At 45.3% G+C, this 26,975-nt stretch overlaps 1 protein-coding gene across 9 annotated transcripts in view; it reads right to left on the bottom strand.

Annotated features, from left to right (window-relative positions):
- The window catches only part of LOC126539349 (NADH-cytochrome b5 reductase-like), a 40,182-nt gene extending 13,549 nt beyond the window's left edge, over positions 1 to 26,633 (bottom strand). For 2 of the 9 annotated variants that reach the window (XR_008614305.2, XM_055075526.2), the window contains exons 1-5: positions 21,751 to 22,568; positions 20,308 to 20,456; positions 20,072 to 20,159; positions 19,832 to 19,936; positions 2,532 to 2,735 (exon numbers count right to left, since the gene is read on the bottom strand). Coding sequence is in view for 8 of the 9 variants with exons in the window: in XM_055075526.2 (XP_054931501.1) it covers positions 2,532 to 2,735; positions 19,832 to 19,936; positions 20,072 to 20,159; positions 20,308 to 20,456; positions 21,751 to 21,966 (762 nt within the window). In the remaining variant the exon portion in view is untranslated. Of the gene's footprint in view, positions 1 to 2,519; positions 2,736 to 19,831; positions 19,937 to 20,071; positions 20,160 to 20,307; positions 20,457 to 21,750; positions 22,579 to 24,486; positions 24,683 to 26,606 lie in introns of those variants that run through there. The other 7 variants (XM_055075524.2, XM_055075525.2, XM_055075523.1 and 4 more) reach the window with 6 other exon arrangements.
- Between the last annotated feature and the right edge of the window lie 342 nt (positions 26,634 to 26,975).

Genomic DNA, 26,975 nt, shown 5'->3' with positions numbered 1-26,975 from the left:
GGCTATAGCTGATATTTTAGTTGACATTAAGAGAGAGAGAAAAAAAAAAGAGGGAGCTGGGCAGGCCATATAATGTGTAGGGTGGATAACCGGTGGACCATTAGAGACAGAATGGATGCCAAGGGAAGGGAAATGCAGTCGAGGATGGCAGAAAATTAGGTGGAGTGATGAAATTAGGAAATTTTGAGGCACAAGTTAGAATCAGCTAGCGCAAGGCAGGGGTAATCAGAGATTGCTGGGAGAGGCCTTCGTCCAGCAGTGGACATAAAGATAGGCTGACGACGATGACAGTCGCTTATCTTGTACTTCACAGAGTGTTAAACTAACAGGCCAGTTGTAGCTGAGATGATGTAGGTGCACGAACAAATGCCCAGGGACTGGTCACAGAGAAAGAATAATTTAGGAGGCGTAACTCGGCTCCTTCCCACGTCGTCGTGATGTCATGTAGGAGCACTGCGGCGGACGTCACGACAGCACCTCCTACCAAAGATTAGATTATGGCATTCTACTTCGGCATAACCTTCTGCTGAAGACTGACGACACCAAGGCATGGCATATTGCCCAGCAGTTTTCGATGGAACAGCGGGAAGCTGGGGCACGCGAAAGTGCATTTCAAGAAGTGAAGAATGCTATGAAGAAGACAAACTTTGTCATTCATTATGACCCACGTAAGCCACTTAGGCTTGAATGTGACGCATTGATGTACGGTTTGCGTGCAGTGCTCTCTCATCGCATCAACGGTAAAGATTTCCCGATAGGTTTCCGGTCGAGAACATTGACAGCAACCGAGAGAAACTACCCGCAGTTGGAAAAGGAACGGCTTGCTTTACCTTTTGGTGTGACCATGTTTCGGGATTATCTTTTTGGCAACCGTTTCACACTGGTAATTGACCACAAGCCTTTCACCGGGCTTTTTCACCAGGAAACGCCTATTCCACAAATGGCCGCAGCAAGGACTCAACACTGGGCGTTACTCTTGTCCACGTATCAATATGAATTGGATTATCGGAAAGGACAGCTAAACACTAATGGATGCCTTGAGCCACTTACCTTTACCTAGTCTAGAAAACGCAGGAGAAAATACATCCGAGGAGTGTGCTGCATGCACAAGCATTGAACAAGTTTTCGCTGTCTCTGGAAGCTAGCAGCCAACAGTGCCAAAGACTGACTGCTTCCCAAGTAAACACGTGGATTCTGCATGGCTGGCCAAGAGAGTTGAGTGCAGAACAACAGTGTTTTCAACCTTTTCTTCACTCATAGACATGAGCTGACAGTGAGTGACGGATTAGTTTATTGGGGGCACTGCATTATTTTGCATTCCTTCATGCTGCAATAGTTGCATGAAACCCATCCAGGCACGACAGCAATGAACAGCCTTGCTTGTACAGTGTTTTGGTATCCAAGGCTGGATCAAGATATTGAGAGCCCGGTAAAAAGTTGTCCACGATGTGTGCAGCACTTACTGCGGCTCAGGTTCCTTCAAGTTGCCTGGTAACCAACAAGCGCTAGTCAAAGCTGCACACCGACTTTGCTGGTCCGGTGGAACAGCATATGATCCTTGTCTTGGTGGACGCGGGGACGAAATGGATAGAGGCGGTGCCACTCAAAACTGCGAAGGCTGATACCACAGTAGAAGTGCTTCAGAGCATTTTCGCCCGTTTCGGCCTGCCTCACACGGTCATGTCCGATAATGGACCGTAATTTATCAGTGCAGTGACAAAGATATCCTTCTGAGACAACCATGTGTGTCACGTAACAACTGCTCCTTAGTATCAGCAGTCTAACAGGGTAGCAGAGCGCACGGTCCGCACCGTCAAAGAAGCACTGATGAAAAATAAAGCAGTGTCGCTGCAATGTCAACTCGCTAAATTCTTTCTTTACGAATTCTTTGAGTTGGTACATCTTGACTTCAGATGCATAGTGCATGATAAACACAGGCAGAAAAGAGAGAGAGACAGATACACGTAGTACTCAAGTGGCAGTTATCAGTGTTCTGCATTAAATCATTCACCGAAATCACATGCCCTGTGGCACTGAAGGCAGCGCTTCTAATGTAAAGGTATTTTATGCATGTGACCTTGATTTTCTGACAGGAGGCGGGACTCCCTTGAGAGGAAGGATGCATGGGCTTTGGTTTCAAATTTCAGCTGTTTTCATGATGTGCAGCAGTTTGATACTTTTCATACATGATTGTCGGCACATGGTCTACATGCCACACTTGTCTGTTTACAAACTGCTTCAAGATTGCTCTCTCTGACTTCTATGTGTCGTTGAGATTCTACTTAGAAAACAGTGCAAGAAGCAAGATATAAACGAGCACACAGTACACTACTGCTATGCACTCTGTTTTCATAGCACATTTTTGTACTATTTTTCCAACAAAGCCATACCATGTGCGACCAAATGATCAAACTCAAGCTCAGATATCACTGAGGTCCTAATCATGGTTGACAGTTCCTATCTATTGCTTAGTATAATTTCAGTGGTCTTGCAATGACAGCGATAGACATTCTAATTACCTTTGTACTTACATCACTCAGGCAGTACAGAATGCTGACATTCCAGAAGGCTTTGAGTTGATTGAGCTCATTCTTCAGGTATATGTCCCTGTACTTTGCTATACCAAAAAGCAAGCGAACCATGGTGTAATCTTCGTCTGAACTTGTAATGTGGTGCAAGACCTGGATCATTGGTGCAATCCCAGTACCAGCAGCAAGCAGTAGCATGTGCTTGTGCTGAAATAGGGAATTTTACTTGGGACTGTTGCTTGAATGAACATTAGGCAAGAGCATACAAATGGCAAACAATTACGCGAGATCATAACATGCAGCTACATATAGAGACATCTGAGTAGACTGAAAGTGCAAAACCAGAATATGTTGCATTTCACGGTGCACAAAGAAACAGCGTATGAGGCACTGTGCTAAAAGAACAAGTACCACTTTTTTCACAACAATAGCAACTGGAGAGCTGCATAGAAAATGCAGGCCTTGGTTTTGCAGTAAGTGGGCACCACTGATTGCCGAATTGTGCTGTTGAGGCATGGGAAACAGCAGACTGCCAGTAAGCCCCACTTCAAATACAGCTTTATTTTTCCAATGTTGCTTATCTGAGTGAAAACGTTTTGAGCACACCAGAATAAAATGCATGCACAGACAAAAAAAATAAGTATTGTGGCACAGGTAGCAGAGTCGCGTGTTAGTTCAGGCATATTGAGACCAAAATTTAGCATCAAATTAAATTATTGTAACAGACATGAAAGGCACGGACAAGAAGAAAGAAGAGAAGACGAAGAGAACGGGGAGTTTGGGAGGCCGAACTGCGCTACTATCACGCTACGATCATCGTCCATGTCCTGTAAATAAAACTATTTCTTTGCAACACTTCATAACAGGTGTGGTGGAAGGTGCGGGGTAATCGACACCCGAAGACGGAGGCTGAACCAGAAGTTCTTCGACGGAGCGGTCGCTTTGCTGGACTCCCACCAAATCTATCGGAGTTGAATATGTCCCACGACGCAGACGAACAACGGCCCATTCCAACAGCTGCGCCGACAAGTTCCGTTCTACAAATAAGAGATGCGCGTCCCTTCGCCGGAAGATCGGATGAAGACGTCGAGGAATGGCTCATCCATTATCACCGGGTGAGTGCCGCCAACAAGTGGAACAGTGCTTCTCAGCTTTCGAACGTCGTGTTCTTTCTAATGGATACTGCGTTGTTGTGGTTCGATAATCACAAGGAAACGTTCATAACATGGGGAAGATTTGTTTCCGAAATCAAAGAGCGATTCGGCGACTCTGCGACGAAAAAGAAAAGGGCAGAACAGACGCTACTGCAACGTGCGCAAGTGGCAGGCGAAACCTGCACGACTTAAATTGAGGCGGTAATAAAACTGTGTAGGATGGTGGACTCTGGAATGTCTGAGGAAGACAAAGTTGGGCACATCCTGAAAGGAATTGCCGAAGTCGTTTATAATTTCCTCATCGCAAAAGACAACCTGGCTTCCGTCGCTGACATCATTCGGCACTGTCGTACTTTCTAGCAACTGAAAACGAGGCGCATCACGCCGAAGTTTGGCGCGCTAGCCAATGTGACGACAGTTGCAAGCGTGGACAGCAACCAGCCCCTCGATCTTGCATCAACGATCCGACACATAGTTCAGGAAGAGCTCAGCCTGCACGCGCAAGTGACACATCCAGGCACTCATAGCTTCCGCCTACCACCAGATTTCGAGCCAAACGTGGCATCCTTCTCCCCGTATCCCGCGGCGAGGGGCACTGAGCATTATGAACTCGCACCCCGACAGCAGCCACGTCTCTACGACAGAGGCCCTACTTATGACGCTCGGCCACAACAAGAGCAGCCGCGTTTTTACCTCCGAGGCCCTGTGACTTCTGTCAGGCCGCGACAAGAACAGCACCGAGCCTACTACCACGACGTGACTTATGAACGATATAATGGATTTCAGCGAGCCGCACAGACACGTTATCCACATGACAAAGAACTTTCTCGCTGCCCGCAGCAGCCTAGCATTCGTTTCGAGGAAGATGCTGTGAACCGCAACCCTCCCGTGTGCTACAACTGCGGTTCCACAGGCCATATAGCTCGGTATTGTCGCCAAGGCCGTCAATCACGAAGGACACCACCGATGTTCTCACCACCCAGAACCCGTACTTCATATGACTTGCGGACAACCAATTTGCTTCCAATAGACCACTTCTCACACGAGACCAGACGCAGCGATTCGCCAGCTTCTGAGCGGAGTTTGACGCCACCAAATAACCGTCCCCATCGCTCTCTGTCCCCTCGGCGCCGTTCTTCATCACCGCCGCCGAGAAACTAGCATCCACGACCAATGGAGGTGAGGTCGCCGAACGGTCTTTGCAAGAAATACCTCTGCCTGTTGTGATGCTCAAAAACAAAGTGAATGTCTCGATTGACGGAATACCGACCATGGCGTTAGTTGATACTGGTGCGACAGTGTGTGTGATGAGCCTCGCTTTCAAAAACCGTCGAGGCCACAAAGTTATGTTTTCTTGGAACGACGGTACTACCTTTCATGGAGTAGGCGGCGAGTGGCTTCATCCCCTTGGTGTTTGTTCTGTGAGTGTTTTGTTGGCTGGGAAAGTTTTTGTGTCGGAATTCCTTGTTCTTTCTCATTGTTCGCACGATGTTATTCTTGGTATCGATTTTCTTGAACAGTGCGGCGCTTCCGTGGACTGTGGTTGTGGCGAAATATCATTGAACAAGTTAATTATATCAGCAGATTCCGAACAAAGCTCGCGTGGCGAAGACAGGGACACTGACACACTCAGTGTTCTTGATGAAGTGATTGCATCATCGTGGTGCCTGACGCCTGTTCGTGTTTCTGCAACTACTGTTGACGCTGATTGTGTTGACCTTGTAGTTAGGCCTCTCCGCATAAACTGCGCTAAAAAGGATATACTTGTGCCCTGCTCTGTCGTGTGCATGACAAAAGGAGTCACCACATTGTGGGCGCTGAACTGTTCCGCCACGCCGGTTGTCCTTCCTCGCGGTATGAAAATCGCTCTCTTCGATGAAGCCGCATGTAACTCAATAGCGGCACTAACTACGGACGTCTCTACAGCTTGCTCTCCTTGCGATAATGACCGTTTTGAAGAGCTAATGCGTGGAATGATCAGCAAGGCTCTCGGTACATCGGAACGGCAAGCACTGGTACATGTCCTTGCCAGGCATGAGGCTGCATTCGACTTTACGCATGGAGATGCACCCCTTCATGTACCGTCGTCCCGAGCTCGTCACAGAATAGATACCGGCTCAGCACACCCCATCCGCCAGAAGCCCTACCGAGTGTCATCCTCCGAGCCAAAAGTTATTGCAGAGCAAGTCAAGGAGATGATGAACAAAGGTGTCGTTCAAGAGTCGTCTAGTCCATGGGCAGCCCCAGTAATCCTCGTCCGAAAAAAAGATGGCTCCTGGAGATTCTGCGTAGATTACAGACATCTAAACACAGTGACGAAGAAGGATGTCTATCCACTACCGCGAATAGATGACGTCATTGATTGCTTACACGCTGCTTCTTACTTCTCAACACTTGATTTGCAATCGGGGTATTGGCAAATACCTATGGACCCTGCCGACAAGGAAAAGACCGCTTTCGTTACTCCAGATGGCCTATTCAAATTTAATGTTATGCCTTTTGGCCTTTGCAATGCTCCTGCCACCTTCGAAAGATTCATGGACACAGTACTACGTGGTCTAAAGTGGGAGATATGCATGTGTTACCTCAATGATGTTGTAATCTTTGGCCGCACATTTGAAGAACATAACGAACGCCTCAGCCTTGTTCTCGACTGCATCGAGAAAGCTGGACTGGTTCTAAACTGAAAAAAGATGTCGCTTTGGCGAACGTCAAACACTGGTCCTGGGACACTTAGTCGACAAGGATGACGTCAGACCCGATCCTCGTAAGATTGAAGCGGTGAGCTCCTTCAAGCCACCGCAGTCAGCACGAGAACTCCGCTCATTCATTGGCCTATGTTCGTATTTTCGTCGCTTTGTTCCCCGGTTTGCCAACATCGTTCACCCGTTGACAAGTATTTTGCGACAAAATGCATCCTTTAATTGAACACCAGAGTGTGACGCATCATTCTCTCAACTGAAGTTTATACTAACGTCAGCACCCCTCCTGCGTCACTTCGATCCATCTTGCCCGACTGAAGTTCACACCGATGCTAGTGGAATTGAGATAGGAGCGGTGCTTGTACAACGTCACAGTGGCACAGAACATGTCGCATATGCCAGCCATTGCCTGAGCAAATGTGAACGCAATTATACGGTTACGGAACAGGAATGCCTGGCAGCTGTTTTCGCCATACAGAAGTTTCGGTGTTATCTTTACGGTATACCATTCAAGATTATACTGGCTGATCGGTTTGCGTGATCCCTCTGGTCGCCTCGCACGTGGGGCGCTGCGCCTCCAGGAATACGACTTTGTGGTGTCGTACAAGAGTGACCATCGTCACGCTGACGCAGACTGCCTCTCTTGGATTCCTCTTGCGGCTACCGACTGCGATGCTGAGAATTTTGACGACTGTCTCGCTGCTGTTACTTCTACGTTCCTTGACGCGGCAGACTTTCAGAGAGAACCACGGAGTGATGTTACCCTCGATCCGCTTTTTGTCGCCGCCCGTACTTCTCAAGGCAGCGGTCGCTTTACTGTCCGTGATAAATTACTTTACAAAACTAATTACTCCGGGCATGGAGCACGTTTTCTGCTTGTTGTCCCCGAGAGTCTTCGCTCCGACGTTCTACGCGCCATGCATGACGATGTGACATCCGGCCATTTCGGCTTCGTACGAACGCTTCACCGCACGCAGGAGCGCTTTTACTGGCCCGAGATGTACGAAACAACCAAGCGCTATGTCACTAGTTGTGAAACGTGCCAACGTCACAAGCGACCGACCACCGCAGCCCCGGGTCCCCTTCGGCCATTGACACTGCCCAGTACGTCGTTCGAGCAAGTAGGCATTGAATTTTTGGGTCCATTCCCGTTATCTAACAACAAAAACCGTTAGATAATTCTCTGTGTAGACCATATTACACGGTATGCAGAAACTGCAGCCATACCGTATTCCGCCGCCGCTTGCGTGGCAGTCTTCCTGCTGCATTTCGTGGTCCTTCGTCATGGCCCACCACGTGTCATCATCAGCGACCGTGGTCGCCAGCTCACGGCTGATGCCATTGAAGAGTTACTTCGTTTGTGCACTTCACAGTTACGTCATTCCACGACGTATCATCCACAGACCAATGGCCTCGTTGAAAGGACAAACAGAACGCTGACCAACACGCGTGCCATGTACGTCTCCTCCAATCATAAAAACTGGGACGACGTGCTGCCCTTCATCACTTACGCATACAACACGGCAAAACACGAAACCACAAACTATAGCCTATTTTATCTCCTGTATGCAAGGTTACCGCGAAGCCCTCTGGACACTTTCTTGCCCTTTGTTCTGCACAGTGACAATTCTGTATCGAAGACTTTGTGTCTCGTCGAAGAAACCCGTCGAATAGCTCGTCTTCGTACTCTGGCCTCGCAAAGTCGTTCGAAAGAGCGATACGACGACCGCCACGTACAAGTATCGTTGGAAAAAGGTGACTTGATCCATCTTTGGACACCGCAATGCAAGTGTGGATTGTGCCGAAAGTTCTTGTCACAATATTCAGGCCCATTTGTAGTTGTGGACCGCCTCAGTGAACTCACTGACGTCATAGCTCGCCTACTGTGCAATGGTCGGCGATCAAGCAGAACTCAGCTGACTCATATTGCTCACCTGAAGCCTTTCAACCCTGCTTGTCCATCCTGACTCGCCCCACGGGCTTCGTCCGCTTGCGGGGAAATGTAACAGATACGAAAGGCACGGACAAGAAGAAAGAAGAGAAGACGAGAATGAGGAGTTTGGGAGGCCGAGCTGCGCTACTATCGCGCTACGATCATCGTTCATCTCCAGTAAATAAAACCATTTCTTCACAACTCTTCGTAACAATATCTTATAAGTAAGGGTGTGTGAATATTCAAAATGTTGAATATAAATCAAATTGCAAGAACTATTTTACTTGTATTCTATTCAAGAATTTATTATTAAAAGTTGTCTGATATTCGTTTTCTTCATATGCTAAGGGACAAAGAATTTTTTAAGTCTACAGGAGGAAAAACTGGTGCAAGCAGAAAGTCTTACGAATGATTCTTCTGCAGGAGAGCTGTGACTGCCGTGTAGAAGCACAAGTATGTGAGCAAATGCATAAAGGAAATCATTTATGCACAGTAGTTAGCAGTTTTTAAATTTGGATATCTCGCCTTAAGCAGCTTATAAAATGAGAACAAAAGAAACATGACTGAATCTGGCATGCCATCACAGTGACAGTCAATCAAGAAACAAAAATCATGTCAGCAGATGCACATAGAACTGTAGTGCTCATTGAAGGAATGAAGCGTATTACCATGCAGTACTGCATGCCATTTCATATAATAAGTAAATTTGCTTTTACTTATTATATGAAATGGCATGCAGTACTGTATGGTAATACGCTTCGTTCCTTCAACGAGCACTACAGTTCTATGTGCATCTGCTGACGTGCTTTTTGTTGCTTGAATGACTGTCACTGTCATGGCATACCAGATTCAGTCACGTTTCTTTTGTTCTCATTTGTACAAGCTTTTCAAATTAGCGAAAATCCGCTAGATGATGGCATTAAATGTATCCAACAATGTAAATAAGCCTTTTGTTACTAAACAGACTAAACAGGAGCTTTTATGTTTTACTTTGTTTAGAAGTAATAAAATATTCAATTCGATATTCAAAGCCCATGCTTTACAAACAGCTGTATTTGATTCAATTAGCAAATTTCACTATTCGCACATGCCTACTTTATAAAAATTTGCCAACCTTCATATTTTAGCTAAGCATGATCCGTTTAAGCGCAAGAAGCATGTGATAGCTCCCAGAAGTTCAAAAATATGTGTAAATTCTCCCTCGAAATTTTTTTTTTCTTACATTCATGCTTAACGCTGCATTTAGTTTGCTCAAACTTTGCAGAAATGTTGCATTTTGTGATTCTGATTGTTTAATATAACTTGCCTTATTCATTAACAGCTGTGTCTTACCAGTACTCACGTACGGGGCAGAAACCTGGAGGCTTACGAAAAGGGTTCTACTTAAATTGAGGACGACGCAACGAGCTATGGAAAGAAGAATGATTGGTATAACGTTAAGGGATAAGAAAGAGCAGATTGGGTGAGGGAACAAACGCGAGTTAATGATATCTTAGTTGAAATCAAGAAAAAGAAATGGGCATGGGCAGGACACGTAATGAGGAGGGAAGATAACCGATGGTCATTAAGAGTTACGGAATGGATTCCAAGGGAAGGAAAGCGTAGCAGAGGGCGGCAGAAAGTTAGGTGGACGGATGAGATTAAGAAGTTTGCAGGGACAACATGGCCACAATTAGTACATGACCGGGGTAGTTGGAGAAGTATGGGAGAGGCCTTTGCCCCGCAGTGCGCATAACCAGGCTGGTGATGATGATGATGCCTTATTCATGCCTCTCATGATGTTTACATTGCACCTTCCAGCAAGTAATGCTAAGTAATCTTGAGAGCAATGCTTTGCTCTACAGGAGATGATGAAACCAACCAGATTACATCATAGCTGACATGTTTTGGACACCACTTATGCAAGAGGCTTAGCACAAAACAACTTCACATTTCTTCCATGACAAACCAGGAATGCAATAGTGCCAAGTGTTATATTGAATGATTTGGACCATAAAAAATTACAGGGTCTCTTAAGATCTCTTCTAAGAGGTGAACGGCGAAAGCCTACTCTTCCTCCTCTTATCATTCACCTCTTCTTTCTTTTAGTCATTATTGCTCACTACTAAGCATTTTTAATCATTTGTAATCAATTGTGGTCATTAGAAGTCATTAGACATGTTGGTCATATCATAGTCATTATTAGTCATTACTGGTCATCTCTAAGCATTTTTAGTCATTTCTAATTAATTGTAGTCATTACAAGTTGTCATTAGACATATTGGTCATTTCAGTCATTATTAGTCATTACTGCTCACTACTAAACATTTTTAGTCATTTGTAATCAATTGTTGTCATTACTAGCCGTTGTTCGACATATTGGTCATTTGGCAGTCATTAGTAGTCATTACAAGTCATTTCAGTCATTATTAGTAATTACTGGTCATTACTAAGCATTTTAGTCGTTTCCAATCAATTGTAGTCGTTACAAGTTGATGTTAAACATTGTACTAGTCATTACAAATTAGTTTTTATTTATTTATTTATTTATTTTCAATACCCTAAAGGCCCCGAGAGGCATTACATAGGGGGGGATACAATTCACACATGATATTGTAATGAAAATGACTGAAGGCAACAATCAAGCACAGATTTCGGTAGAAGAAACACTTTGGAAAAAAAGTACATGGTACAATTCATATTTGCTGTACGTGGCACTTTTCAAGAAGGCACAAGTGGCAGGTGGGTGCGGGTAAATGGACATTTAGAAATTATACATATATATAACACAGGCCAGTCAAGAAGTGGCAGCTGAACATTTTATACATTTAAAAATGTGCGCAGGGCTGATTGGAAGGCAGACGGGTCAGCGATTGTTACAATATCTTGAGGTAGGGCGTTCCATTCATTCACTGATAACACCAAAGGGGAATTTTAGAATTTTTTGGTCCTAGCAAATATGGGAGACACTTTGCATACATGGTCATTGCGGGTGGACAGATAATGGGCCGGTAAGATGAGAGCAGATGAAAATGATGAACCACAATAGTAAAGGGAGTGAAAAAAAGACAGACGGAAATATTTCAGTCGTGTGTCAAGAACCAGAAGATTAAGGGTCTGCTTGAATGCCGACACACTTTGATATGGAGAGTAGGAGCGCAAAATAAAGTGGGCAGCCTTATTTTGAATTGATTCGATGCAATCAGAAAGGTTAGCTGTGTGAGGGTTCCAAATAATTGAGGCGTAATTGAGGGTTGTTCTGATAAGGGAGATGTATGCACGAAGTCTTGTGTGTTTGCAAGGTACAGACGGCGTTTTAAAAAGCCAAGTTATTTGATTGCCTTGTTAGTAATATGCTCAACATGCACTGTCATGCACTGTCAGTTAAGTCATTATTAGTCCTTACTGCTCACTAGTAAGCATTCTTAGTCATTTGTAATCAATTGTGGTCATAACAAGCCATCGTTTGACATATTGGTCATCTTGGAGTCATTACTAGTCATTATTAACCTCCACCAATCTCTATTATACCGTTACCATTCACTAACTGTCACTATCAATCATTTTTCATTCTTTAATATTTCTTCATATGGAGTCATGATGCTTCGGCAGACACTCAGGCGGTCAGGTCTGCTGACAAACTTCACCATGAGCCTAGAAAGGCTTTCGCCGTAATACAACCTCACTGCAAAATTCGAGAAAAATCAAAGCAGTGTTAAGTACAATGTTTTAAAGACTAAAACACAGATCACTATACGTTACTCTAGTCAGACTCAGCTTGAAAGTGCCACAGTGTGATCTCAATGTGTACTGCCATCGCCGGTGATAGTTCCATTCAGATTTCAGCACTGAAAAAGTGCTTCATAGTCCTGATGCATGCGTTTCATGCGGAACAAATTAAGTGGAAAAATCAGAGAGTTGCGACTTTGGCTGGTTGGTATAACATTTTATAGCAGAGTTCTGCAATGGTTTTAGCACAGCTATGATAAAGGCCAGCATGTGGTGGTGGGGTGGGTATCAATATCAAAGAGCAGCCAGTGACGCAGCATACATTGGAGCCCTGAATTTGCTTTCAAACATAATTATCGATGTTCAAATAACTGTTCAAGTATGCCGAAAATATATTGTGTACCTAGGCACGTTCAAGGCCGCATGTGTGCGTCAGATTCAGAAACCATGATATTAGGACTACCGAGAATTGACACTATATCATGCAACCTATGACAATCAGCGAAACCCGCAGAGGGTGGATAAGTCAACGGATCTTTTAGGCATGAAAGCTTTATGAAAAGAGCTTTGCACTACACTAATGACATACCTTGCACATACTTTCTAGTGACAACACTAGAAAATATAATGTGGACAAATTCCTGACATCTGCACATGCTGCGATTCTCTCTTTGTAAGCCTACATACATAGAACCTTCCTTATACAGATCTCGCAAACTTATTCAGGGAACCTAATACGCGACTAGATGTTAGCAATGCACACTCCATAACACTACAAATGTTGAAGAATTTATAAGCAGCAACGTAAGAGGCGCGCTGCCAAAGCGGGCTTTCTTTGATGATGCAAAATTTCTGCACAAAGGAACAGAGAAAAGTGATGAGAAGGTTTTACAGTATTCACGTAAAGAATGAGAAAAAAAGCACGTAGTGACACCACTTGTAAAGTTAACACACAGATTTTCATCACTTTTACAACGATCGCATTTGCATCCATTGCTTTCATCTAGTTTTGCAGTTATTCTTTCTTGCGTAGCTTTGTTTTTATTCCCGGGAATTGTATTGCGAGTGCAGCGGTAACAGGGCCGTCAATTGCTTTCACACGTGAAATGTACAAACCATGTCTGACTGATCGAACACGGCACAACTGTAGCTTAAATGAGGCATAGCATTCCTGACTTCTTAGCGTATAGGCCCGAAGCATTCCCGGGAAACTAAGGGGCCAGTTCCCCCCATTTCTTCCTTCTCATTAGCTCTGGTATAAGCGCTGTCCAAAGCTGTAGAGAGAGAGAGAGATGCAGAGGAAAGGCAGGGAGGTTAACCAGATATCAGTCTCCAGGTTGCTACGCAAAGCTGTAGAAAGGGTAAAAACACCTAGGAACTGTCAAGGTCGTCTGCTTTATGCGAGGCTCAGAACTATGTTGTTCTGGCGGCCTGTCTCGCCACTCTTAGTATTTACCCAGGGGTGCAAGTTTCGGTATACATATACAAACAGCGACAAGAGGCAGACAGACATGACAATAAGTGGACAATATGCGGCTCAGGGCTTCTCAGTAAGTGCTGAAAACTTTTCCCTTTTTCTTACTTTCTTTTTTCACAGACGTTTTAAGTACTGTTCAAATTCGTCGAAAATATATTGTGTACCTAGGTGCGTTCAAGGCTGCATGCGTGCGTGAGATTCGGGAACCACAATGTTAGGACTACTGAGAATTGACACTATATCGTGAGACCTATGACGATCAGCAAAACCCACAGAGGGTGGATAAATCAACGGATCTTTTAGGCATGTCAGGCCCTCTGGGCTGTACTTTTTGGCTACAAGGTAGCCTTGCTGGCTATGGGATTATCTAACAGAGCTATGTCGGAAGCTCTGTGCCATAGTTGGAAGTTCGAATCCTATAAGTGTTTTATTTTTGTTTTTTTTCTTTGTTTTTTTGGCGATGGTGAGCTTGAATTTCACCTCCTCCAGTGCACTACATCTGTTGGCTTGGAGTTACGTCTGAAACTGGCAAAAGATGCCGAGAGCAAGTGAGGCTATACTAATCCAGGTACAACCAAATTAAGAAGGCCCATTAAGCTTCAACAAGGACACTCCCTCACCAGAACAGGAATTGACCTCCCTGGTGCAGTATTTAGCCACTCCCTCCCTCACGATTCCTACAATTGACCCATAGCCCTCAGTCCCCAGCAGCTGCGGAGCACTTGACCAAGGCGGCGGTCTGACCTGTAACACAGCAGAGGGTGCTAAGAATCTCTGGACCTGGACAGGCCACCAATGGAAACTGACCCTGGCACCTTTAACACCCGAAATATGTCGAGTGTGGCTAGCTCAGCAGGACTCTGAGTAACTAGCAGACATTGTTTGGGATATCAATGGGCTTAGTGAGATTAGAACTGGTGAGGCTTATATAGTGCTGACTAACGGCTATGTCCTCTGCTACAGAGGTCTCCCAGTCCAGATAAGAAGCAATACAGGGTAGGATTCCTAATCCATAAGGACATAGCTGGCAACACTGATGAATTCTACAGCATTAAGTAATCAAACATAATAAGAGGTATAGATTAAAGGTAATCAAGGATGGAGGAGACATAATGCTTGGAAAACTGGTGGCTCTCTATAAGGAGTGTCTATCAACTGCTAGTGTTCCAGAAAACTGAAAGAAAGCCAACATTATAATAATCCACAAAAAGGTAGACATTAAAGAACTGAAAACTTATAGACCCCAGTATTATATAAAATATTCACAAAGATAATCTCCTATAGAATAAGGGCAACACAGGACTTTAGTCAACCAAGGGAGCAGGCAGGTTTCAGGAAGGGATGCTCTACGATGGATCACAACCGTGTCATCAATCAGGTAATCGAGAAATCCACAGAGTACAATCAGCCTCTATATATGGCTTTCATAGATTACGAAAAGGTATTTGATTCAGTAGAGATACCAGCAGTCATAGAGGCATTACGTAATCAAGGAGCACAGACCATTTACGTAAATATCCTGGTAAACATCTACAGAGATTCCTCAGCTACCTTAATTCTCCACAAGTAGGAAGATACCTATAATGAAAGGGGTCAGACAAGGGGAGACAATCTCTACAATGCTATTCACTGCATACTTGGAAGAAATATTCAAGCTTTAAAGTGGGAAGGCTTAGAAGTAAACCTTCGATTTGCCAATGACATTGTTCTATTCAGCAATACTGTAGACGAGTTACAACAAATTATTGAGGACCTTAACAGAGAGACTGTAAGAATGGGGTTGAAGATGAATATGCAGAAGACAAAAATAATGATGAATAGCCGGGCAAGGGAACAAGAGTTCAGGATCGCCAGTCAGGCACAGTAAGGGGGACACAAACACAGTGCTGTGTATGTCTCCTTACTGTGTCCTGTATTTTCTTGCTGTGATAGTTCTGTTTCCAATATATGGGAATAGTGTGCTGCTAGGTTTCCACACTGTGCACAGCAGTGGCGTAGCCAGAAATTTCGTTCGGGGGAGGGGGGGGCTCACTTTGCAGCTCGGCCTCCTCCTTATAGCATTTGTCGAAGGATCAAATACATGAATATAACTGCATTTCCATTGCCAAAGACAAGTGAAATATGTATTTTTTCATAAAAGAATATATTTGTATGTCCCAGAAATCGTGCCTGAAATAACTTATATCAATGCTTCTGTGTTTTTTGTCTATTTAATAAGTGAAGAATATATCACACGAACTTTAGAACTATATCAGTTCGAAACCAGCAAAGCAGTGCATGCCACTGATATAAAATATGTAAAGCCCGCGAAATGAACAAGTTAAGGACAAATATTCTAATCAAACTTTGTCATTCAAGAACCTTGCTTACATTTTGCACCAAAATTATACTTGCAACAGAAAGCACATATAAAAAGCAGGAGTTCTGCAAAATATACGAGGGCGAGTCAAATGAAAGTGCGCCAATGCAAATGTATGACAAACGGGGTACTTTATGTAAAAGTAGTCTCCATGAGCATTTAGACATTTGTCCCAATGACTAACAAGTCGCGCGATTCCCGTCTAATAAAACTCCTTGGGCTGCTGCTTCAAAAAGTCTGTACTTGACTCTTTCACGTCATCATCCAACATGAGTCAGCTTCCCTTGAGCTGTTTTTTTCAATCGCCCCAAAATGTGGAAGTAGGAAGGCGACAGGTCTGGGCTGTATGGCGGATGTTGCAATTTTGTATTAACCACATCAGCGACGGGGGCATGGGTATTGTCGTGGGACAAGATGACCTCATTCGTCAATTTTCTACATCGTTTGTTCTAGACTGCGACACGCAGCCAATCGGGCGTTTCACAATATTGGAAACGATTGATAGTCTCTCCAGGTTTAGCAAAGTCGATCACTAATGGCCCCTGACGATCGAAAAAAAAAGCCAACATTTTTGCAGCGGAAATGACAGCCTTTGCTTTCTTTGGGGGTGGTGAATTCGAATGTTTCCACTGTAAGCTTTGCCATCGTGTTTCAGACTCATAGTAGTAGCACCATGATTCATCCCTGGTCACAACTGCAGACAAGAAGTCGTGCACCTTCACTGTGATACCAGATCAGATGAGTCAAAGCAGCGCCGAACCTCTCCATCTTCTGGCGGTGGTTCAAAATCTTGGGCATCCATTGCGCACAAAGAGCCGATAACCGAGATGTTTATAAGCTATGGTGTGAACCGAACTGTGATTGATGTTCACATGCTCTGCCAGTTCATCTATGCTTATCCTCCTTTCTTGTCTAATCAGCTCATCAACCTTTGCAATAGTGTTGAAGGTGTTTGTTTGGTGGCTTTGGCCCAGTCTTGGATCGTCTTTGCAACTTTCACATTTTTCTTTGAACCATTTGCGCCAACCCTTCACAGTGGCAAATGAAATGCAATGTTCAACGTACACGGCAGCCATATGATGACTAATTTCTTTTTGGGAAACACTTTCAGTTGTCAAAAACCTCATAACACCACGCTATTCAACCCAGTGTATGAGAGAATTAAAGAACATTTATCCTCATACCTGTGTGTCACTTTTGTAAATTAGAGATGCCTGTGTGCTACACGCATGGCTCACAGACAGTGAACTGAACCATTATTGCACGGGATGGGTTGGCTAACTTTCATTTGACTCGCCCTCGTACATTAGAAATGCGAAGGTACAATGGAAGACACAGCTTGATAAAAGGCAAAGAAAGTGTCACTGGAAATAAAGTTCACTGCACGTATACACAACACCTCGCAACAAGTATTTAAATATACGTATAAGTCCCCAATAAATCTACATATCTAAGAAAAAATAACTGTGTATAATGCATCAAACAAGGAAAATAAACATGTTGTGCAATCACAGATCACAGAATGCTAAGGCCTACACCCAAAAGGGTGTACATTTGTTTAAGAGTGTACTTTGGGCACCTAATGTGGCTACCGAAGGAATATTGAAGAAAATGTGAGATGCTTGGTCCACAGAGAACCATACGCATACTGCTCTGTATCCTACACTGGCGAGACAAGACTTTGCGGAGAGGTTGCGCTCAAGCGAACGCGTTGCAATCCGTCGAGTTCCCACAGTGATGGTGGCAACCATTGTTTCTTTTTCTCGTCTGCTAGCCAGAAACAATCCAGAACTCTGCCAGGCGAAAATCCACTTGGCCAGAGAAAAACGAAAGTGCACTGAATTGCGCCATGCAGTGGTCATGGCAATATGAGAAAAACGCATGCGCTCTGGCTGGTTCCGGCAGCCCGTGGGTAGTGAGAGCAAGAAAATTGAAGAGGATCAATGTGTCCTCGCGAATAAATGTCAAAGTAGAAAAATAAATAAGAACGTAGTTACCTTTGCTGGCTTTAGTGTCTTGACATGGAGACTTTGGCGCAGGTGAAAAAAATGTTGATATACTTCTGTGACATGAGGGCACAAATGAACCACTAAAATGCTTCGTCTCATCGGACCTTGCTGCGTGCTTTGTCAACTTGTCTGATAGTGTGTTGATTTGGCTTGTCTTTGTATGGTCCGATGTATGACTTTAGAAAAGTCAATGCACTTATGGCGTCAAAGGTTTATAACAATAATAAACCTACAAAGTTCCGGAATTGCAAATCGAAAGCACGAATTTGGAAATGTCAGTGTACTTTTCGAATCAAAAGTTTACGAGAACCTTATACCCATAAAGTTTCAGAACTGAAATCCATGCGGTCCGTATATTCAACGGCTTCCGCGAGATGCCGCAATGAGCCCGCTCGGCATCAAAACGCCCTTGAAACGTTGTGGTCGAATGGGGGTTCCTTGTGTTATGTGACTCCAGGTGCACGGACGTTGCCACGAAATCGAGCCCGAAATCACAATATTAGTGCCGAAATGTGTTTTCAGGCGTAAAAAAGACATTCTGGACAAAATCCACAATGATTTCCGGTGCCGTGGTTGTTTTGGTCGGCGGTGCATGACGGCATGAAAAAATTTCGAGGGGGGGGGGGCTGAAGCCCCATAAGCACCTCCCCCCCCCCTGGCTACGCCCCTGGTGCACAGGCATTTCGCCACAATGAAAAAAAAAAGTCATTACTTTCTGATAGAAAATGCAATGACTAGCATATCATAAAAGGTTGGACTTTTGAAATAAAAGGTTGGACACAAAGGCTAGGTGTCTGAGCTTCATAGCAATGTCTTGTCAGCCTTTCTAGGTGACATAACAATGTATCTTAGTTTTTTGTTGTAGTCATCATTGAATATAGATGGAAAATGCAGGGAAGCACACAACTTTAGGGTGGAAGAAGTCCACGGGAAGGTGCCAAATTGCTTTCTAAGTACTCAAAATTTGCGTACTCAAAACTTGCACACTGAAAACCTCCTGGTCACATTTGGTACTGAAAGTGCCAGGGACTTTCATTGCAGCGTTAACATGCATTCTGATGACATGACCCTTTTTTTACAACAAAAGGAACAATTTACACTTTTGGTGATTTGTGATGAGAGTTAAGTATACAGCTGCATACAAACCTGTATCAATTCAGAAGTTTGGACATGAATATTTTTACATTGTACTTGCAGCTCAGACATATTCACAGTTTGCCTAACACACCAAGAAATTGTTACTGCAACATATAGCATTTGCGTGGTGGAACTTTTGCTGCAAGGCAACCCTTGACCGTTTACTGTTTAAAGTTGAAACAGTGCACATAGAAGTGCAACTTAATAAAGGGAAAATGAAACATCCACCCGAACGTAGCTAAGTGCTACAAAGGAAACCCATACAGGTTCCTCAAAAGAAAAGCTTCGCAGTTGAAGAAAAATTCGTCCTGGTCCGGGACTCGAGCCCGGACCAGGACTTCTCATTTTCCCATTATTAATTACTTCTCTCCACCTCGCAGGTTTCCGCAGAACTATTACGTCGAACTCTTGCCTTTGCTTCTGAGTTGTTGATAAATTTGACTTCGCCTGCCATCTGCTAGCCGCCTGGTTAGCTCAGATGGTAGAGCGGCTGCCCCAGAAAGGCGGTGGTCCCGGGTTCGAGTCCCGAACCAGGAAGAATTTTTCTTCAACTGCGAAGCTTTTCTTTCGAGGAACCTGTATGGGTTTCCTTTGTAGCACTTAGCTACGTTCGGGTGGACGTCTCATTTTCCCTTGATTAATTACTTCTCGCCACATTGCGGGTTTCCGCAGAATTATTCATTAGAAGTGCAAGTTCTAACATCTAAAATGCAGTGGCAGCCACATCTATATGCCTGCAGATGACACACACTCTGCCTAAGAAGTCTTGGTTTACAAGTGAGGAGAATGACATGGCAAGTATTCAACAATTGAAATGCCATTACCACATTAGGCTTGTAGTCTAGCCCTCCTAGTGGACCTCTCCAATCCACAGAGCATCCTTCTTTGAGTGTCTTGATGTACTTTGACATCCTTCCTTGGGGATAAACCTGTGTGAAGCAAAGCAGTCTTCCAGGTGTGACCAATAACGAATTGTAAAAAGTTAAATCCTGAAATGTCTTCTCATTTAATGGTCCTGTTGCTTATATGCAGCACACTTTTTTAGAATTTCACCTGTGGCACACCTTGATTATGACTTCAAAGAAGCCAAGGACACTCGGAGGTGAGATAGGAGTGTACTGACGAGTTACAATTTCACCATCGACAGAAGCTCTGCAAGTGTGAGTAAAAAAAAATAGTAAGTTATAGCAGCCGCATGGAGCAGTTGCAAGAAACTCCACCACTCTAACACTTTCAAACCATGCAGAAACAGCACTAGCAATATAAGTGATGCTACCCATGCTATTCACCAATAATGTACCTCATTATAAGATGCTGTCCAATGCTGAAGCCAAGACGTCTGATGCCATCAATTACAAAGACATATCTTGAACAGCATTCAGTGATTTTCTCGATGTTCCGAAGCACAAATGATTTGTAGTAGTCGGGGCTTATAGCTGGTCCCTGTTGCTGGAGGAAAGAAAGAAAAGAAGTCGCATAACATGCTTTATGAAGTAAACAGTGGCATATTGCTTCCACAATTTGTATACGTAATCCACATTGTCTGCACTATGAAGATGAATGCTCCTGCTCTTATATTTTATGGCACTGAGGCCCCTACGCATCAGTTGTACTGCACTTCAATTTTGCCTTATCACCATGAAAGCAGAATACTGACTGAGCTGATGGAGTTTAACCTGCAAAGGCCTTGAGTGTAAAAAAAAGAAGTAATAAAAGAAATGAATAAAAATTGTCTGATTTAACGTTTATGTGGGAATCGGTGTTAAGTGAAGCTTTCGATGATGTTTGCGCAAATGTTAAAGTAAACATTATGCATATGTAACGCTAATGACTGAAATGCTTGCAGAAAATGACGTAAATGAAGTGTTACTTTATGCAAATAAAATGTAATAATGCACAAGCAATACAATGTTTAATCAAACATATCCTCGTCAGACAGGTGCAGCGTAATGGCGCAAATGTTTAGATGCAGGCACGGCCTAAAAGCACATTGAATGTACACCCCCAGTACAGGAATGGCTTATGTTGACAACTTCTTGTGTACTTCTTTGTTGGTGACCTGTTCTAAACTTTTCACCTCTGGTGACGGGTCGTGGGTATTCAGCAATGAGATGGCAACCATATCATGACGACGGAATAATCATACGACCATAGGCTCCGAGATAAGGTACGATGAACCACGGCTGCCTGACAATAACCGCGGCATGGCGACTACGGAGTGCCCAAAGCTGCACACCGATGGCGGCATGCACTGCATGATTAAGAAAACGTCACTACTGCATGAATAGCGACGAGTGAGTGGCGACTACAGATTGAGGGCGGCGGAAGGATGACAGTGGAACGAATGCCCGAGGGCATGACCAAGGCGGAATGGCGACAGCAGCACGAGATTGACTGTAAGATCGACGACGTGAAGACGACGAGGGGATTGACGACCTAGTGACAACAAAAGTGTGTGTTGATCACGTCCGCGTATCTGCCACTTTCGCATGCTTTGCTTTGCACTATATTCGATGCTGGACGGCAACTGTGCAAGACAGTGGCCAGCACCAAACACACAGCCAGAGGCACATAGCCAGTGGCCCAAGTTCTATAATCGGCATTACAGCAGCAACCAGCACATACAAGTGGGGCGAAGAGTCGAAGTAACCTTACATATGCAAGGACAGCGCGTGGTTTACCTAAACATTCAGGACATGACAATACAATCAAAGTAATATGATATGATGTGTTCAACACAAACCGGTTCATGGCGGCCAGGTCCGTACTGCAGTTCTCGCATGCACTCCATTTCCCAGATTGCCAGTTCCTGCTCGTAAACGTCGTTGACGCACAGGGCGCAGCCATTACCGCAGCATTCGGCAGCCGCCGGCTGTCTGGGCTTCCGCGCCAACAATTCCTCAGATATTCTCGCCTGGTGTGAAGGTGTGTCCTGTGATAAGCGCTTTTTCTCAGTCATGCGGTCTCCAATACAAATGCAAGCAGACGATGGGTTGCAACATTAAGCACGCACACCAAAGTGAAAATGTGTGCTGTAAAGACGGCGCTGCTAATAAATGGATTGGAAATTTGAAATTTTCCTTTATGGATGAAAGAAACAATATGTGGCAAGTTAACACATGTAAGATCTAATTACAAAAAAATAACAGCTTCTAAATACAGTTACCCGAGCATTTTCCTTATAAGCCTAAAAAAAAAAAACGAAAGAAATATTTGAAGGACGTTTAAAGGTACAGTGTACTGTACTTAAATGGCCCCTGAAACGGTTCGGAGAAATTTTGTATACGCGTAGGGTACAGCTAAAGTTAATCATTCGCACCACCATTCGTGTGAAACGTCTACGGACGATTACAAGTTAGCATCCTCCATAGTCATGCATTTCCTCCTCAACTCGTTCTCCTAGTGATCGGGGCTACAACACACCTAACACCTCCTAGACAAGACGGCTTGAGTGCTCGGCGAGTGACGTCACGAAGAGGCCGGCGGCGCGCTTGGGGATACGTGTTGAATGAAGGGATCGCAGACGTCGCGCTTTGTCATCCTTCTAATGTACGCTTTTTGTGAATTATTATTATTATACCCCGTACTTCATACCTATTACTTCAAAAAAAATTGAATACATAAAAACATTTCCTTCTCTATTTTTGTACTTATGCTTTTTATGGCACGGCAGTGATGAATGTAACGCACTCGATTAGCTTCACAATTGCGTACGAACAATTTTATTGGGGACATGTACTTATTCCAATCTAGATTATGCTTAAACGAATAATTTCGCTTTCGACGCACTAATTACCGCAGTCCACTAACTTACAACAACTCAAATAAGTTTAGAAATGGCATATAAAACATTCGTGCAGCTATTTACAAGGAAACAGCTGCCTTATTTCCAGAGTTTCAGCTTTTCTCTTCCTTGCCTTAGCATTGGCATCCAATATGTTGTCATTCATCTTGAAGCAGTAGTTCAATAAAATATTCGTGCTACACCACAAAAGGTGCCTTAACACAAATTCACATTTGTGTCCATCCTCGCAGGCGTCGAACTCTGAGGGATCATCACTTTGGGTAAAGACACTTTCTGTAATTGAGCAATTCACCTTACCGTATTTTTTAAAAAGTAACTATTTAAAGAAGTTCTGAACATTTTACCCTGGAGTGCGGTAATACAATGAAGTCTGCACGTGGTAGTGCCCTAATCCAGGCACTCTGGGCTTCTTCATCTTGCGGTAACTTGAAGACATGATTTTTCTGCCCCGATTTGTACATGTAATTGCTCCGACACTTGGGCACGCAGCACTTATTAGGCATATCTTGGCATGGCACTCCATATTCCGGGGCAATGAAGACTCGCGATACACACAATCGCAAGCACAGCACAAGTGTTGAGACTATACATGCACTGGTCACGTCTAGAAAAAATTTACGCCCGGAAGCATGCAACAGCATGGCCGAGCATGCCGGGACTTGTTTAACCCCGAAGCTATTCAAGGAGCGGCAGGGCTCCTGGAACTAATCGAATTGTTGTCGCCGCCATCGTCCCCTCGATCTTCTCCGAATAGCCGGGGTTAACCATTGTATACCTTCCGCGCATCCTTTTCAACCCAAGTGCGCCGCTCGTAGCTTCGTAGCACGCTGCACGGAACTTCTATACATAGGTCTCTTTTGCGTGACGTAGCTCAAGGGGAGAGGGTCAGCCAGAAGGCCTTAAGTTCTCTAGAAGGTGTTGACTAAGCTCCGCCTTCACTGGCTCTGCGTCATGATGGCACGTCGTGTCGTCGACTTCCGGTTCGCGAAGCCTCTCCAAACTCTCCGCCAGCTGCTTTAGCAGTCGACCCCAAGCGATACCTATCGAAGCAGCGTGCGTTGCGAGCATTCTGTCGCAGCGCCGAACGTGTCTGGTATTCCGGTAACCACAGGCGAGCTGGGCGTTTCGACGGATCGCTGGAGGCATAAACTCAAGCTGACGAAGGAACTTTAGCCTAGACCATAGAGTTTCTCACTATAACACCAAGAGGGAAATCTGGCGCCACCGTCTATGGGAGTTTCTTAAGGGGGCACCGTTCCGTCATGGGAATGACGGTATATGTGTCTGCGAGGCTCGTGTTGGCTGGTGTTGTAAGAGGCTTCTAAGAGTCTAAAACGTGGATATGGCTACGCAAATAACGCGTTCTCAAAGTAAAATCTTCATAAAATGTTTCCATTCACGCATATTACATCTTTACTCACCCACAATGCATGACCAAGCGAAGAAAAGCAAGAACAGACGACCAACTGTTTCAAAGCGAGCGCGAACCTTGTCGTCTGTCCTCCAACTTTAGCGGCCCGCTGATGCTTTTTACGAAACATATAGTCGTACACACAATAACAAGTTCTCATAGTTGAACAAAACATGTTTTCGCGTAATAATAAAGCTAAAACAGCTTTTTATGTGCTGTTCTAGTAGAAAATGAATCATTGTGACAGACGGAACGGTACTTGCCAAGCGCGTCTTCAAGGTGTCCTGTCTCTACGAAAACGATGCCAATCCGAGCAGCCGCCTGAATCCTCGAGCGAGCGCTCGGCTTTCACCAATCCGAGTCTGCCAGTGGAGCGCACGAACGCTCCGCGGGAGATCACACAGGAAGTCTGCGTGCACGTGACACAAACCGGTTCCGCCCTCCGTGGGTTCCGCAAACTATGCCCAACACAATGTTGTGCGTACCGACCGGGTACCGATTTCGCTTGAAGACGGAAGTGACGTCATGTGACGCGTTCTATTTCCGCCCGAATCCGCGTCTCGGCGGCAGAGCAAGTGAGAGCGATCCGGCGCGGAGCGAGTTGATCCGAAACGACCAGTGGAACGCGCGAACCCGCTCCAGATCGACCAGTGAAATTCGGATTCGTTGCCGCGGAGCAAAAAATCCTGCTCCGAATCGACCAGTGAAAAACGCCATTAGTTACACGTACGTAGAAGCTTTGCGTACGTAGAGCTTCTACGTGTCAGCAGTGCGCATGCGTAAAACGTAGCGGGCGCGCGCGCGTCTCACGGACGTACGTGAGATCCAATTCTTTGCGTGCGTTTTTTGCGTAGTACGTAGACAGCTTCGCGCGGGAGTTCCGCGAGATCACAAACAAGCGATAGCGGGCCGCGCGCGCGCAGACGGCTTGCATCGAAACACGGCGACAGGATTCAATTGGCTACCGCCGTGTCCACATTTCCCGATAGACGTAGCTGCGGGGTACCTCTTGGCGTGCGTCGCGTACGTGTAGCTAAAGGCGTTTCAGATGGCGTGCACGTAAGGTACAGTCGCGATCAATATGAAGGTGATCGCTCGAGCGGCGACCGAAACTAGGAGCAGCGCCACGTTACGTCATCACCGTCAGTCAAGAGGGAAACATCAGATAGCTTCCCTCTCTCTCTTTTGCTGTTCCCTGAGCAGGTGTCACTCCCGTCTGGCAACTCGCAGCATTTCGTCACCCTTCACGAGATAACCTGCGAATTCATTTCGATTGCCTTATCAGATATTGCACAGAGGCGTCATTGTTAGCCAATGTATGCATTAGGCAGGGACGCGCCCACATCATTGCCATGAAACGGTAACAAACACAAAAATGTGTCGAGTTAGTCTTGGGGGTGACGGTTGCAGCCTGTACGAGCGTAAGAGGGGAAGAAGGCAGCGCAATTTTTATCTTCGCAGTTCCGAAATCGGCCGCTATGCTGCTTGGAAGGCTCGCCGGTCGCAGCTCGAGCGATAACCTTCAAATTGATCGCGACTGTACGTAGGCTTTTCACGTTTGCGTACGTGAAGCCTCTACGTACGTGTAACTAAAACTGTCTAATGACTCGGCGCGCCCTGCGGGAGCGTGCTTTCAGCCGAAGAGAAATACATTCCAGCACATCCCCCCTTTTGCAAAATGAAAGTGGTTTTCGCGCATCGTCTCCTGTCTTTCGTCGATCACGCACTGATAGCAGCGGGCGCCGATACGACATGGTGTCAGAAGTTATGCGAACCACCCACTTTTAAAAACGATTGAAAAGAGCGTCGAGAAGTCGTCAGAAAGGGAGGCTGCAATGGCCACTGCATCGCCGCCGGGTCTTCAGCAGCCGCCACCACTGGACTTCGACACTACCTCAGAGTGGCCGGCGTGGATACTGCACTTCGACGACTATCGCTATGCGTCGGGCCTGAATGAGCGCCCAAGTACGCACTCTGCTTTATACCATGAGTCGACAAGCAAGGGACATCTTCGCCACCTTCAATCTTTCTGCAGAAGATTTGAAGAAATTTGAGCTGGTCAAAAAGAAGTTCGACGATTACTTCATCAAGGAGAGCAACGTTGTTTACGAGAGCGCTTGCTTTCACAAGCGGCACCAGATGCCTGGCGAGTCAATTGACTGCTCTACACGTCTTGGCGGACAAATGCGACTTCGGAGAATTCAAGCAGCGCCTCATCAGGGACCGGTTCGTCGTGGGCCTGCGGGATGAAAAACTTTCCGAGTCGCTCGAAATGGATCCCAAGCTGTCTCTCGCACAGTTCTGGCGAGGGCCCGCCTTAAAGAGACCGTTCAGCAGCAGCAAGAAGAACTTCGAAACTGCAACGAAGTACACGAATACACACCGTGCAAGCCATGTGAGGACGTCAATGTCGACGCAGTGGGCTACCGCAGGAAACCGCAACGCAGCAAGGAAACCCGGCCGACATCAGCTCGTTCCGAGGGACCGTGCATCTTCTGCGGAGGCAACTCGCACCCAAGGACAGCCTGCCCAGCGAGAGGCCAGAGGTGCTTCAACTGCGGCTTAAAGGGACACTTCGGCAAGGCGTGTCTCAAAGGGACTTCTCCAGGCTACCAGCGAAAGGTACAAGTGTCGTCTGTACAAAAGGACAGTGGGGAGGTTTTTTTGGGCGCGGTCGAGGCGCCTCGCGCCAAAGCTCGTTACGTTCAGGTATTACTGAACTCTGTGCCTGTTTTTGCAAAGATCGACTCAG

The sequence above is a fragment of the Dermacentor andersoni genome, chromosome 11 (assembly GCF_023375885.2).
Source record: "Dermacentor andersoni chromosome 11, qqDerAnde1_hic_scaffold, whole genome shotgun sequence".
NCBI lineage: Eukaryota > Metazoa > Arthropoda > Arachnida > Ixodida > Ixodidae > Dermacentor > Dermacentor andersoni.
Note: the sequence above shows the minus strand (reverse complement) of the source record. Positions and strands in the feature narration are given on the sequence as shown.